The sequence below is a fragment of the Sminthopsis crassicaudata genome, chromosome 1 (assembly GCF_048593235.1).
Source record: "Sminthopsis crassicaudata isolate SCR6 chromosome 1, ASM4859323v1, whole genome shotgun sequence".
Classification (NCBI taxonomy): domain Eukaryota; kingdom Metazoa; phylum Chordata; class Mammalia; order Dasyuromorphia; family Dasyuridae; genus Sminthopsis; species Sminthopsis crassicaudata.
The window spans coordinates 670689072-670705345 of record NC_133617.1 but is presented as its reverse complement, the minus strand read 5'-3'; the positions used below and the strand labels follow the sequence as shown (position 1 = coordinate 670705345).

General features: G+C 45.3%; 1 protein-coding gene across 3 annotated transcripts in view; it reads left to right on the top strand.

The window, feature by feature from the left end:
* The first annotated feature begins 8401 nt into the window (after positions 1-8401).
* MST1R (macrophage stimulating 1 receptor) overlaps positions 8402-16274 on the top strand; it is a 29510-nt gene continuing 21637 nt past the window's right edge. For 2 of the 3 annotated variants that reach the window (XM_074283298.1, XM_074283296.1), the window contains exons 1-2: positions 8402-8555; positions 8881-10171. In XM_074283298.1, coding sequence (XP_074139399.1) covers positions 8951-10171 — 1221 coding nt within the window. In that variant the 5' untranslated portion in view covers positions 8402-8555; positions 8881-8950. Of the gene's footprint in view, positions 8556-8597; positions 10172-16274 lie in introns of those variants that run through there. The other variant, XM_074283297.1, reaches the window with a different exon arrangement.

Genomic DNA, 16274 nt, shown 5'->3' with positions numbered 1-16274 from the left:
TCCCAGATCACTAATATTTACTCAACTCTAGATTTCCTGACATCCCCTCTCTTCCAGAATTATATGAGAAGTATGTTTCAAGAGCTTCCATACTTTGGTATCATTAAATTTCCCATCTTACTAACTTATCTGATACCTCAGATGATATAAACTACCCCAGACACCAAAGGCAATACTAGATAGTTTGTGTTCTTACATTTGGAATGCGCAGAATTGTCTGGCTGCTGCAGAACCTTTTCTAGTTCCCTTCCTGATTCCTGGATTCATGAGTGACCTTACTTACTAAGGTGGTCCTGGGATCTTGGACAATCTATCAGTGAGAGAATCAATGAGACAAGTCTCCTTGTGCTTCTACAGGGCCACCCTGAACTCATAAAGTATGGATCCCGGACGAGCCCCTATTTGTAAATATCTTACTAAGAACTCCACTGATGAATGCAAGAAAGATTTATTTTACAGTTTTATATGCCCTTTGGGTATAGTTTCAAGTTATTCTTCAGAATGATTGGATCAGTTTACTATTCCACTAGTAGTTCATTAGTGTACCTATTCTTCCTTCATTCCCTCCAATGTTTGTTATTTCTGATGGGTGTAAAGTGCATTTTTCTTTTCTTTTCTTTTCTTTTATTGTAGCTTTTTATTTACAAAACATATGCAATGATAATTTTTCATTATTGACCCTTGCGAAACTTTCTGTTCCAACTTATCCCCTCCTTCCCCCTACCTCCTCCCCTAGATGGCAGGCAGTTCAATACATGTTAAATTTGTTAAGGTATATGTTAACTTCAATATGTGTATGCATGTTTATATAGTTATCTTACTGCACAAGAAAAATTGAATTTAGAAAGACTAAAAATAACCTGAGAAGAAAAATAAAAATGCAAGCAAATAATAGCAGATAGAGTGGAAATGCTATGTTGTGGTCCACACTCATTTCCTATAATTCTTTCACTGCGTGTAGCTGTCCTCTTCATTACTTAATAATTGGAACTGCTTCGGATCCTCTCATTGTTGAAGAGAGCCACTTCCATCAGAATTGATCAGCATATAGTATTGTTGTTGAAATGTATAATGATCTCCTGGTCCTGCTCATTTCACTCAGCATCAGTTCATGTAAGTCCCTCCAGGCCTTTCTGAAGTCATCTTGCTAGTCATTTCTTATCGAACAATAACATTCTATAACATTCATATATCACAATTTATTCAGCCATTCTCCAATTGATCGGCATCCATTCAATTTCCAGTTTCTAGCCACTACACAAAGGGCTGCCACAAACATTTTGCACATATGGGTCCCTTTCCCTTTTTAAAGATCTCTTTGGGGTATAAGCCCAGTAGTAACCCTGCTGGATCAAAGGGCATGCACAGTTTGATAACTTTTTGAGCATAGTTCCAAACTGCTCTCCAGAATGGTTGATCCATTCATCGTGCATTTTTCTAGTCAATAATGATTTAGAGTATTTTTATTTGCCTATTGATAGCTTTTATTTCTTCTGAAAAGTATCTGTTCATATCCTTGACCATTTATCAACAGGGAAATGTGACTGTTATTTTTTTTTAATATCACAATGACTCAGTTATATACTAAGTATATGTTTTAGAAATGAGTTCTTTTTCAGAGAATTTTTGGTAAGTTTTTTTTTTATATTACTTCATTGTCTATAGTACCTTTTAGCTAAATATAGTTTCCCTTTTAGATGGTTCTATTTTTGCTTTGGCTATGTCTGAGATAATGATTGCTACTTCTGCCTTTTTTTATATCAGGTGAAGCATAATAGATTCTGCTCCAGACTTTATGTTAACTATGTCTTTCTATTTCTATTGTCTCTTGTAAACAACATATTGTTGGATTCTAGTTTTTAATCTATTTTGCTGTCTGCTTCCATTTTATGAGTGAGCTCATCCCATTCACATTCATAGTGATGATTACTATGGATTTCCCTCCAACCCATTTTCTTTTGTTTCTTCCTTGCTCTCTTTTTATCCTATCCCACTTCAAGTCCATTTTGTTTCTAGCTTCCCTTAATCTGCCTTCCTTTAAATCATCATCCCTTCTCTCTACTCCTTCCCCTAGATGGCAAGTGGTCCAATGTCTATTAAACATGTTCAATAAAGATGTTATTTTCTTCAGTATTTTTTGCATGCCTCTTTTCACCAAACTATTAATTCTCTCTCTCTCTCTCTCTCTCTCTCTCTCTCTCTCTCTCTCTCTCTCTCTCTCTCTCTCTCTCTCTCTCTCTCTCTCTCTCTCTCTTTTTTTTTTGCAACACTCATTTCTTTTCTCAATGTTTCTCTACTACTCATCTCTTTCTTTAACTGTTCCAGGAATTCTTGCTGGCCTTGCGTCCAATTAGCATTTTTCTTTAAGTTTTTTTTGGTAGCTGCATCACATTGTTGTCTTCTTCCAAGTTTATATCTTGGTCTTCTCTACCACGGTAGTAGTTTTTTATGGTAAAAAAATCTTTTTTTGCTATTTGTTAATTTTTTTTTCTAGACTATTTCTTGACTGAACTTTATGTTAAAGTTGGGCTTTGCTCATTTTAGTGCGTAGGCTTCTGGCTTTTTTTTGTGCTGCTGTTTTCAGAGCTAGTTCTCAGGGTCTGTGTATTTGATGCTTTCAAAGTAGTGTGATCTGGAAGATTCTGCCACTGCTCTTCTGTGATCTGGTCTTAACCCAGAAAGGGGTAGCTACAAACATTAATATTCCTCTTTACTCTGGAGCTGTGACCAGAGCTCCTGTTCCCTTGTGACTGACTACCAGTGTTCCTCTGAGCTGTGGAACTATAATCCAGAACTGTGTATGGGCAATAGAGTTGCCAGTTATTTCTCCATTTCAGAAATGGGTAAACTAAGGCAAGAAGTCAGAGATGAGACTGTGAACCTTGCTTCCAGTGCCAGCTATAATTAGTGCCATCAAAGGGTTCCCTGTAGTCTCTTTCTGACCAGTCATCCCATCTCCTTACTGTCTCCCAGCTGAGAGCCCCTAAGTTGCTGCTGCCGTAGCTACAGGTATGTGGGCTCCAGATAAACCTCCCTACTGATGTCACAGACTTTCCCTGCCATCTTCTTAAGTTTTCTTAGACCAGAAAAGTGTCTCACCTGACCTTTTGTTGGTTCTGCCTCTCTAAAATTTGATTTGAGTCATTATTTTAAAGTTGTGAATTTTGGGAGAGTTCAGTTGGATGGCTGCCCTTGGATGGCTCTACAGTTAAATAAATAAATAAATAAATAAATAAATAAATACACAATATTTTGAGGTCATCTTTCCTTGTTCACATCTGCTTGGGGTGTGGGAATAATAACAGTGTAAACCTCACGGGGTTGTTGCTATTTGGGTTAACTGAAATAATGTATACAAAGTGTTAAACTGGTCTTAAAATGGTACTGAAATGCCAGCTAGCAGTATTGTTAGTAGCCTACTTAGTTTTTTGTCATCTGCAGATCTGATGAACTGGATGAGCAGGGAAGCTATCAGTACCTGTAGCCAAGATCTTCTAGATGATGGCTCTGGGCCGGACTCGCTTTTGAGCTCCCCAGGGAGAATTCCTGGAGAAGATTCGCAGGTATCTTTAGGGTAGACATATAGGACCACTGCCATCCTGCAGATGATGAATCTAAAGTACTGGGTTTGATCAGGGATATATCCTATAGACTTGAGACAGCTCTTTAGGGAGCCCTGACCTAAGAATAGTGACATTGGTTCTGCCTTTAGAGAGTCCTTACAAGGTGGATGAGATATGATGGGATTGGTGATATAGCCCCATCCTCCGGGAACTCCTGCTTTGAGAAGGGGGTACACAATCCCAATAGCAAATAATATACACTCCTAAACGTATAGTATTCCAAAAGTCTCAGTGCAGTTTTAAGCTATTAAAACTTTAATAGCTTAAAACTAAAGGTGTAGTTTTATGCTATTAAAGCAGCTTTAATAATAGCTTTATACTGCACCAAGACTTTTGGGACTTTCTATATAAATACATATAAAGTACTTACTTGGGCAGCTGGGAGAGTTTAAATGCCTCAGTGCTGAGGAAATGGAATGTCTAATTCCGGGGAGCAAGGCCATGAGGGAAGCAGCATTCTGTGGTATTTAGGAAGGAGTAATTTAAGGAGAAAAACTGAATAGGATTAATTCCCTCACCCCACTCCCATCCCACACAGCCTGAGCTAGTTCTGTCCCTGGAATATAAAACCATTTTCCTCAAAGATTCCCCTCACATCCATCCCCATCCCAATTTTATTCATCAAGAAATGTCACCTATTCTACAGAAGGAAAAATTGAGTCTAAGGCACAATAGTGAAAATCACTAGAACACACCCAAGCCCTAATCTTGTCTATGTGCACCCACTTGTGTGAGAACCCTCTCCATTAGGGGAAGAAGGGGAAAGGCTCTCTGGAGGCTGGTGGGAATCTGGCTGTTGCAGGGATGCATGGGCATCGGGGAATCAGCAATCCTGCCTGGGAAAACAAAAAACCATTGGCTGGGGGTCCTGATTCCCAAGCTCTGGGTGAGGGGAACAGCTGAGCCATCTCTGCCTTGAGCCCTCTTTAAATAAGGAGACTGTCAAGAGGCTCTCTGGTTCATAAGTGGTGTTGAGTGGGGGTGGGCAGGGAGGGGGAAGCGACGATAGAGTTGTTAGAATTGGAAAAGACCTCTGTGAGATAATACCGCGCCCCTACCATTTACAGACAAGGGGAAAGGAAGCTCAGAGAGGGATGGGATTTTGTCCAATGTCACACAGCTAATCCTGGGTAGATTCCAGGAATAGGGCTTTTTCTACTATGCAACCAAATTCCTTCGGTAAGATATTAGGAATTCTGACTTGCCTCCTCCTCCACTTCCCCCCAAGCCAAACAGAACAGGATATTGCCTTTCCTTCAGTCTTCTCCCTAGAAATTCTCCCTGGAAAATGTCTTTCTCAGAAAGAGGAAAATTGGTAGGAATCATAGAATGGCTAGGAGAGTTTTTACTAAGTATTAGATCTGGGGTTCTTAAACTGGGGATCAGGAATTTGTTTTTTAAAAAAAGTTTGGACAATTCTATTTCCAATGTAGTTTGCTTTGTAATCCTCTGTATTTTTCTAAATTTTTCTGTTTTCTAAAGTAAGATATTTTGTTCTGAGAAGGGGTTTCCAGATTTTCCCAGATTGACAAATGGCACAAAGGTTAACAACCTGTAATATAAATCAAATCTCTCCTCTTTTTTTCATGAGGAAACTGGGAGCAAGCGAGGTTCCTTGAGAGCAGGGTCTAGTTGGGGTTTGTTTTTCTGTTTCTTTGTATCCTTGCTGCTTGGCACAGTGCCTGGTACATAGAAGGCACTTAGTAAATGCTGATTGACTTGTCCAACATCACATAGATAGGAGCAGGATTAAGTTTCAGACTTAGGTCTTCTGATCTCAAATGAAAGAGACTCTCTAGATCTCACCCCTAGCGCCTTCCCCGGCCCCTCTTCCCTACTTTCTCCTTGTACCAACTTGAATCTGCTTTATAGACAGACAAATGAGGTCCATGGGGGAAGCTCAGGTCAAACTAGGAAAGAGGCTGTTCTTGGAGTGTTCCCAATCCTGTTGGACGTCCTCTTGAGGGGAAGGGATTGAAAGTCCCAGATTCTACCTTCCAATTATCTCCAAGCCCTGGGTCTTTGAGTTCTTTCGTTCCCAAGATCTGGTAGTAGGCATTGAGGAGCACATTTCAGAGATGGGTAAACTAAGGCAAGAAGTCAGAGATGAGACTGAGCCCTGCTTCTAGGCACCCCCCAGACAACCAGCTGACTCCACATGGCTGAGGGGAGAGGTGGAGCTGGGAAAAGTTCCCAGACTGAAAAATTAATCGTGTGATCCAAGTCGTGTGTTCGTGTGTGTGTGTGTATGCACATGTGCATGCATATGGAAGACAATGTTACGTAGAGAGAAGAGATTGAATCCTGACTTTGATGATCACCGGGAAGTGATCTTGTGGGTTCACCTAATAGCCCCAAGCCTCAGTTTCCCCATTTATAAAGTGTAAAGAATACCTATAGCATCTAGTTCACATTATAGTTAGGAAAACGTTTTGCCAATCTTAAAAGCACATTAAAAAGCACAGCTCCTAATATCATACATATGCAGCCTGTGTTGTATGGATAAGCATGTGTGTAGCATGTCTGCATTCTGTGTGCCCGGGCATCCACCTCTGCCCGCCCTGGGATTATGTGTTCTTACACATGTGTATGTGGGTGAGGCGTGTGCTGGAGAAGAAGCAAATTCTCCTGGAGGGAACCCATGTGACATAACGGCACACGGTGTCAGCTTCCCAGCACCCTTGGTGGTGGAGAGGACACGTGAGCCATGGGGAGGGGGAGGGAATGATATGAGCTGGTTCCCCCCGCCCCACCAACCAGGAAGGCGGCCAAATGAGGGGGGCGTTCAGCTGCGGAAATTGAAAATCTGTATCCCCTGGGCCAAGCCTGCCAACTGCTCTTGCTGATACAGATGCAAAGATAGAAAAAGAGAGAGAGAGACAAAGAGACAAGGAGATAGGGAGAGAGAACAGAGGCAGAGACACACAGAGACTAGAATCTGACAGAGACAATCACAGTCTGAAGAGCAGAAAACCTAAGATTGGAATCCAAGTCACTTGACTCTCAGCCCAGGATATTTTGTCCCTCCCCACCTCCTCTGCCTTTTTCCCTTCTCCCTCTCCCTCCTTCTTCTTCCTCCTCTCTCCTTCCCGTTCCTCCTCCCTCCTCTGACTTCTCCCTCTCTTCCTCCCTTCTCTCCTTCTTCCATCTCTCTCCTGTCTCCTCCCTCCTTCTCTTTCTCCTGTATTTTCCCCATGTTTCAGAGGAGTGTATATCTTCTGTGGATCCATCAATCTTCCTTTGTCTGGTTTGGGTTTTTGGTCTCATTTTTGCTTTTACCAGTTTATTTTTCTCTTTCTGTCAGGGCCCTCTTGACCTCACTGGCACAGGATTTTGCTTCTACAGACCTATGTTTTGGGTCTTCAGGTCAGGCTGAAAGTACCCTGATCGTATCTGTCTTGCCCTCCCTACCTGAGTTGTCTCCACTCACATCTCCATACACATCCACATACATCCACATCCTGGGCACCCTGATGGCAGCTATTCTTCACTGCTAAGATTCATTCCCTCTGTACTCCTGTATGGTCTATTCTTCATAAACCTGTGATCCCTCCTCCGGGCCAAGTGGTCTGCCTTCCACATAGTGCAGCAGAGGGCTGGGTGCAGTCTTTATACCCGGGCCCCCTCCTTTCCATTCCTACTCCATTTTCCACATATGTGAGTCCTGGAAGAATTTTTGAGGATGCTCAGGACCCTCCTTAAGGGGAGAACAAGTACCAGTCAGGCATCTTACAGAAATGGAGGGCACTAGAGGTAGAGTTAAAAGATCTGACTCTACACTTAATGCAGGAGTGTCAAACTCAAATGAAATGGGGACCACATAAGGATTCCTCTGGGCTGCATATTGACTTAGAAAACCCCAGTATACACACACACACACACACACACACACACACACACACACACACACACACACACACAACAGGAACTACATTTTAAGCAGATTTGGGTTATACTCTGGAGCTTTGTGGCCTGGGCCCACAGCTTGTTTGCCAAGTCTGATTTAATAGAATGGGACAAAACCCGTTACTCTCTGAGCCTCAGTTTCCTCTTATGTAAAACAAAGGGGCTTGGAATAGATGACCTGAAAGTTTCCTTCTTTCTGGGATCCTCACCTCCCTGAGATCCCTTCCAGCGCTGACTTTCTGTGAGCCTAAAGTGTGGTCCAGACCTGAACACCAAAAGGCACATGCACATACGCAGGGCACCCGCTGCCCGGGCTCTCTCCCACGCCCAGTCACTGCTCTCGCAAGCCGGCTCCCCGAGCAGGGTCCTCCTTGCTTTCTGGCCAGAGTCCAACTTGGGTTCTTTCTCCTTTGGACGCTTTGGGGAGGAGAGGAATGGCCCCACAGTGGCTCCAAAAACTAGGGTTGGGAGAGGGGTGAGAGATCAGCTAGTCTGGACCGCTTCGATTTTATAAATCGAGAAACCAAGTCCCCTGTAAGTTGCCCAAGATCTTATAGCGAGCCGGCGGGGACAGGACTGAACTTGTCTTGAGTCCGGGTCCAGGACTCTCTACAAGGCTGACTTCGGCCACTGGGGTGGCTCTGGTTCTCTGGCTACAGTCCCCAGCATCGGCAGTAGGCTCTGGAGACTGAAACCCCGAGCAGATCCCCACCCTACCCCGCCGCCTAGCTGGGTCGGGTGCAGGACACGGGCGGGACTTGGACCTTTCTATCCCCGGGCCTCCGAGCGGGGCGGGATCCGGGGAGCACCACCCCTGCCGCTGCTCCTCCCCCTTGGCTCCGCCCCCTTGCCCTCTCAGGCGGGGCTCAGCCCCCCAGCCCCGCCTGCAGGGCCGATCTAGCTTTTTTCTGCCCGAGTCGAGAAGGCCACAGGTGAGTGATTCAGGCGGCCAGGCTGGAAGTACAGAGACTGGAGCAGCTGTCTCCTGTGTGTGGCTGGCGCCTCCAGCTCCTGCCCCTACCTCAGGTATGGCTCCCAGGGACTCATTCCTTGGGAAGGGGGGGAGGAGGAACAGAGGGAGGAGAGGATGAGTCCACACTCAGGGCCAGACCTGCTTTGGGGAGGAATCTTAGGGACATTCCTGCCCAAGGGAGTTGAAAGCCAGCCCTCCTCTCCCACTCCTCCGGAGACCCTGCTCTGGGAACTCCTTTCCTAAGGAAGATTCTGCCATGACTCCAGTCCTGAACATTCACTGACTGCCATGGGAAGGAGGGAAAGCTGGGGGACCCGGCCCCAGAGATCTCTTTCGCAGGGACTGATCCTCTTCTGTTGCTCTCTCCTCATCTCCTAGCCCAAGAAGGATGAAGCCTGCCACGCCTTCTCCCTGGCCCAGTTGACAATCACCCCCCTCCCTCCCCGCCATGGGGTCCTTCTCGTTCTGCCTGCTGCTGCTCCTCCTGGCACAGGGGACACCTTCCCTAGAGGAATCTTGGCAATGTCCCCGGATCCCGTACGCCGCCTCCCGGAACTTCAGCGTCCAATATGTGGTGCCCAGTTTTGAGGCTCCTGCCCCCATTCAAAGGGTGACAGCTTATGGCGATGGCCAGGTCATCTTTGTGGCCACTAGGAATCACCTGTACATGCTGAGTGCCAACCTGGAGCGGCTCCAGAGCCTGGTCACGGGCCCGGCCGGCCACCCTAGCTGCCAGGCCTGCGCAGCCTGTAATTGGTCGGAATCCTCACTACCCGGCGGAGACACAGACAACGCTGTGCTGGTCCTGGACCCTGACCAGCCCTGGCTCTATAGTTGTGGCTCTTCCCTGCTAGGCCGCTGCTTTGTCCACGACCTGGACTCTCCGGACAGGGCCCCCCGCTTGGGCCACACCTCCTGCCTCTGGGACCCCTCGGCCAATCGTCCCCAGGACTGCCCAGACTGCATAGCCAGCCCCCTGGGCACCCAGGTGACTGTGGTGCAGCTGGGCTACTCTTCATACTTCTATGTGGCCTCCACCCTGAACCAGACGGTGGCCTCCCGCTACAGCCCCCACTCTGTGTCCATCCGCAGGCTCAAGTCGAACCTCCGAGGCTTTGCCCCCAGTTCTCCAGCTCTGTCTGTGCTGCCCGCGTACCTGGCCAGCTATCCCATCGAATACGTCTACACTTTCCACTCTGGCGGCCATGTCTATTTCCTGACCGTTCAGCCAGAGTCATTGAAAGCTCTCACCACTTTCCAGACGCGACTGGTGCGGCTGAGTGCCACCGAGACGGACGTGGGGGAATACAGGGAGCTGGTCCTTGACTGCCGCTTTTCTAACAAGAGGCGGCGCAGGAGACAGGGGCTCAGCCTGGAGAAGCAAACCTACAATGTGCTTCAGGCAGCCCACGTGGCCAGAGTGGGGTCTTCGCTGGCAACCGGTCTGGGGGTCCCTGAGGGCCAGAAAGTGCTGTTTGGGGCCTTTGCGGTGAGCCGGGAGGGGAGCCGGGTCCCGCGCCACAAATCCGCCGTCTGCGCCTTTTCCATAAGCACACTGGATGAGCTCATTGATAATGGCATGGAGAGATGCTGTGGGTCTCCGGCCAACCAGGAGCGCGTGGAGCGGGGAGTGGAGTTCTTTCAGCCCCAGAGCTACTGCCCAGATCCGGTGAGGAGAGGAAGGGGGAAGAGACTGAGCGGGAGGGGGGGAGGGAAAATGGGGGCAAAAGGGGGTGAACCCACTGTTTGAGGTGCACAAGGGACAGAATCCTGTCAGGCTCATTCCACCACTGAAAAAATTAAAGGGAGCCAGAGCAAAGTTTGAGGATAGACTCCTTATCCTTTTATTCCTCCCTCAGGAGTTAGCCTTAAAGTTCTAGAGTCACATCTTTTACCCCTCTAAGTATTATGACTCAACCCCAAGCAAATCCCTTTGCCCACAGTTCCCTCATCTGAAAAGTGAGACGATTGGATTAGAATCGGGTTTTATAACTTGCACTTCCAATTTCAGAGAGTTTGCAAACTTGGATGGGGAAAAAATACAACTTTATTTTCATTAACTTTTAGCTGAAATTCAACATCAATTAGAAGGAAAGCAAGACGTTTTCCAGGGTATTGAGCTTCACCAGATTATCCAAGAGGTCTTTGGCACAAAAACAGTTATAACCTGGGGACCAAATGACCTAAAGGTGTTCCCTTCCAGGTCTAGAGCCTTGGCTGAGAAATGGGAAAAGGGGTTGCTGGATCCTGGAGAGCCAGAAGGGTGGTGAAGTCAGGAATCATAGCTAATCTGTTCAGGAAAAGGGAAGAACAGGCCCCAGCGCTAGGAGACTTCCTCCTGGCTGGGCCCCAGCCCCACCCTCTGCCTTGGCCCCATTCCCCTGATTTATTAGGAGTTTCCAAGGTTACACCAAAGGGTGATTACACCATAGCTTGAGTTCTGACTTTCTCCACCCTCCTTCCCCCACCAGCTACCAGAAGGGCAGGCAAACACCCTTTTCCGGGGATCCTTTCCCTACTCATCTCCAGGACTATTGATACCTTCTATTTCCCCATGAGTAGGACAATTTATTTCCTTCCCTATTTGGGGAACCTGGGCTAAGTCCTTTATAGGAGACACACTTCCCAAGCCCAGCCTCCAGAATCATTGATTTCATTGCTGAAAGGGATCTCAAAGATCATTTAGTCCAGGGCGTTTTAACTTGGGACCCATGAATCCCACAGGGAAACTGTGGACAGATTTCAGGGGTCTGTGATCTTGGATGGGGGAAAATGCCTTTTTGTGTGTGTGCTAACCTTTAACTGAAACCTAGCATTTCCTTCTATTGTGAATGAAAATAATATTATGCTGAGAAGGGGTCCAAGGCTTCCACAGATTGCCAAAGGGGCCCAATACACACAAAAAGGCTAAGAACCTCTATTCTAGTCAGATCTCCAAAATTTACTGAGAGGAGTGAAAGTTTCCATCAAGGAAAAAAATGAGTTACTCAAGGTCACCCGGATATGGAACTGTAATATTATATATATATATATATATATATATATATATATATATATATATATATATATATATATATATATATATATATATATTGCTGCCTCTATGTGACAGCTTTCTTGTACCACATGCTGCTGTTCAAAGCTCCGTCCCTTGCCAGGTCAGTGCCCCACCCCCTGCAGCAGGAGGCTGGTCTCTGGGCTTTGTATGAGTTTAAGGTTTTGATACAATAAGTAGCCCCCTGGGTAGGGTCAGGAGTCTTAGCTTCTGAGGATAGAAAGCCCTGATCCAGACAATTCTTAGTCAAAGTTTGGTACCCAGACCAGGTCTTTCCTGGGAAGGTGGGTTAGTGACTGCGGGTCCAGTCCATGAGTAGGTCCATGTTTCCCCTGCCCCTGGATTTGGGCATAGGGGCTCAGGGGTCCTTTCTGTGTGTGACAGAGTCCTCTCTGTGGGTGCTAAGGCCAGGTTCAGGAGTTTGTAAACATCCTGGGGTTGGGTGTGATAGCTTCAGGAATCTGCTGGGACTTGGCAAGGGTGGAGTGGAGTGTGTACCTGGTTTGAGGGAGCACCGGCACCTCCCTTCTTGGCACATGCTGCCAAGCTCCCTGTGCTTCTCAAGCCCAGGCCTCTTTTGCCCTTCCAGGTGGGGCCCCAGCTTCATTATCATTCTTTATCCTCTTCATGGTGGGCTAGGTCTCTGGGTCCTTTCAAGTCTAAATCTATGATCCTTTAAATCACCTAGTTGGTCATGGGGCAGAATTTAAATCTGGGTCTTCTCACTTCAAATCTGCTTTTTTCTTTCATGAAGAGCTAACATCTAGCTTTCCACCTGAGAGGGCCTAGTCCTCAAATTCAAACACTCCCCCTTTAACCTCTCCCCCCCAGTTCTATACCTCTAGTCTGAGAGAAGGGGCCTAAGATGTGCTAAAGCAAATCATAGCTTTCTAGGTTTCCCTCTGGTCCCATAGCCGGGGACACTGTCCCGTGTGGGCCGGCCAAGTTATTCACCTGCTAAGGAGCCAGAAGAAACTGTCATTAGCCTCCGATTTTAGACATTAGCCTCTGGGGTTCACTAGACCGGAGGTTTTTAGCATCCTAGATCCCTTTGCCCAGTCTGCTGGAACCTGTGGAGTTCTCAGAATCAAATGTTAAATTTCAGTTAGAAGTTAGTGAATAAATTTTTATACATAATATATTATACATATATATGAGGATGTATACATGTAAGTTATATAAAATATACTATATACATATGCATACTTATGATGTGTAAATATATACATGCATAATACACACTATGTATATCTAAATGTGTGCATGTTTTCATGTGTGCAATATATTATGCATAGATATGTATTTGTATATTTGTGTATGTATGCATGTACAATACATACAACACCACAAATACACGAGCATATATGTATGTGTACATGTAATATTATAAATATGTGTGTGAGTATGTATGTGTACATACATGTATTGGTACACAATGTTTACATACTGTGCATATCTATATACTACATGTATGTACACCTGCAATATACTATATATACATTTCATATGTCTGTATATGCATATGTGTATAACATAATATATTATATATGCATACACACATGCACAATATACAATTTATTACATTTATGTATACATGTATAGGTATGATATAATGTATCACACAATGCACATCTGTATGTACATGATACACACATGTGCAACATATGATACATGCATGTTTTCTATGTGTGCACATACGCGTGTAGCACAATATTATGTGTATATGTATGCATACATTATAATACACTGCAATGTATCTGTATATGCATGTACACATATGTGTAATATATTATATATGTATATTGCATATATATGTATACATATACATACATTACATATACATATACATGTATACACTGTGCAATATGTATATATGTGTACAATATATAATATACACACCTGCATATTTGTAATAGTGCATGTGCATATGTAATGCATATAAACACATGCATTTGTGTATTATGTACTTATTCTCACATGTGTGCATATAAACATATATGCGGATATATGTGTATATAATATACTATATATGGATACACAAATCATCTGATTAAGAACCTCTAGGCTAAACTTTAGAGAATTTGAAAACCACCAACAACAACCTGCCCTGCTCCAACTTTCCCAGTGACCACTTGTGGAACCAGTTGCTTAAAGCTTTCTGTGTCCCACTGAGCACATGCCCTTCCCATCAGTTCAGAACTTTAGACTTTCCAAAGCACTTTCAGGGGCATTGGCTCATTGGATCCTCACTACAGCTCTGAAAGGAGTCAGTGCAAGGATTAATATCCCCATTTTTTCAGATATAAAAGCAAAAGACAGCAATTAAAATTTTATTTTAATAACAGAGGATAATAACTTTGATGCACCCTTTTTGAAATGAGCTACGAATCTTCAAACGGGATGGGGGGATGCTTTTTTGTTTTGTTCTTAAAAGAAAGCCCAATTGCAGATTAAAAAAACAAAACAAAACCTTAACATTTTACAAAGGATAAAGAGAAGATTAAAAGACAAGTTATTTGGTCAAAGTCAAATAGCTATTAGATTATGGAACCAAGACTTGGGCCAGATTTTATTTCTTGCTTTCCCCTGAATCATGCCCCTTCTGTATATTTAGTCTTATTCCTATTTTTACATACAAAGTGACTAAGATTCAGAAAAGTTAAGTAATTTAGTCAAGTCTACTCAGGAAGTTACTAGTTGAGTCAGAATTAGAATCCAGTCCTATTAATCTTTATTTTTTTCAAAGTTTTTCTATGCAACTTTGTTGCCTTGAAATTTCAATTCTGAGTTTACCAGTGGGTAAACTGAGGCTCACCAAAGTTAAAGGAAGTAAGAATGTTACTTATCTCTTTGAGGGGAAAGGGCATGGTCAGCCCAGCCTTTCCTTTTCCATCCCACCCCACTCCTCACCCCTAAATCCCGCCCCCTCAATTTTGTAGCAGGAGAGAATGAATGAGTCACTTAGCCCATCCCTGCTTTCTAGCATACCTGAAGTCCATACCATGGAGTCCCCAGGGAGAGAGGAATGATAGCTAGTTCCTAGTGAAGAAACAGATACCTTAACCTCACCCCCTCTCCCTGGGGTTATCCAGCTCCACTGGAGGAGTGGCTCCTTCCCTGACCCTACGGGACCTTTACAGACCAGTCCCCAGAACGCTTCTCAATTTCCATTTCTGAATTTAAGTGCTGCTGTTGCCCATGTTCTCTTGGCTTTGGGGCAGACACCCCCATTCTTGGGATTATGGATTTAGATAGTGCATGGAAGGACTCTAGCCCAAGCCCCTCATTTGACAGAGACTTTTGTGACTTGTTCCAGGATCAACAATAACTGAAAGAATCATCTACTGACTCTCCCTTGCTCAGTGCTTAGAGCAGGATGTAGCCAAGTTATAGATCTGATCCCTGCTGACTTTGGGGCCAGAAAACAGACAGACTCCCTGCTATCTCCTCTCTCCTGGGCAAAATAGATTAGGAGCTGGGACAGAGCATCTTTTCCCTCTGCTCTTGGTAGCTCCTGTCTGGAGCAAGCCCATCAGAGATCACAGATCCAGGTCTGGTCATCAATCCAGTGCTGAAAGAAAGGCCATTAGGTCCAGCCCCTTTCAAAGCCTGTGTCCTTTTCACTGTACCACACTGCTCCCCACCCCACCAAAATATGTGACCATTATGGGAATGGGATCCATTTCTTATACAAGTTCTATTTAATTGTCACCCTGAATGGTCCCGGCCAGTGTTTAAGATGGGGCTGCATCCCAGCTGATAGTATGAGCTGATGCAGTGGGGGAAAAGGGGAGCATGGGGGTGAGGCAAGCCGACACCTAGTAGCCAACACCCCACCTGCCTCCTCCACAGACCTGCTCTCCCATTCCCGCCCATCCCAGCCTCTCCCCAAGATTCCTCTGGAGCTCAGGGAAGGGAAGGAGGAAGTGAAAAGGTCAGTCAAGGAGGCTGGGGAAGCTGGGGCCAGACCCAGTTTTTCCAGGAGAAAGGTTTAACATCCCTCGGGACAGTTGTGCCAGGTTCCAGGGGCTTTGCTCCCTTGCTTGCTCCACCTTCTGAGACTCACTTGGTGACTTGGTGATTACATTATTCCCATATTTACTTAGCCCTGAATTTGAAGTCCAGGATCTTGATTTATTTAGGACCTGCCTCCTGTTTGTGGACCGTTGGGCAAGTCCTTCCTCTATAAAAGGAAGCAGGGTGGACGAAATAATCTCTTGGGTCTCTTCCAGTTCTAAAAGTGCTACAAAGGCAGAAAATCCCTGGCCGGCCAGCAGGAGACCTGTGTTCTGTCCGGGCTCTGCCTCTAATTCCTGATCTTATCCTTTATGGATTTCACTTTCCTCATCTACAAAAGGGGAGTGTAATAACTTCTGCCTCCTGTGTTGCCCCCTGTGAGGATCCCATGTGATACCAGCCACAGAGGTGTTTGTACAGACCAGAGCCGTTGATGTTCACTTATCCAGCTCTGTGTTGCTTTGTCCGCGTTAGAAGGACTACTAGTCATAATTTGTTGGGACTCTTAAGAACTGGGGTGGGGCTGGAAGGACGGAAGATCATCCTCCGGTCTCCGGAGAAGGGAGCCCGCAGGGTAAGGCAGGGTTGAGCTGGCGAAGGTTGCCTAGGTGTTTGGAAAGTGAGACCTGTCGCGCCAGAACCTCACCTGTCTCTGAGTCACGCTGAGAACATTTCGCAGGATTTCCTCTGGAGTGATAGC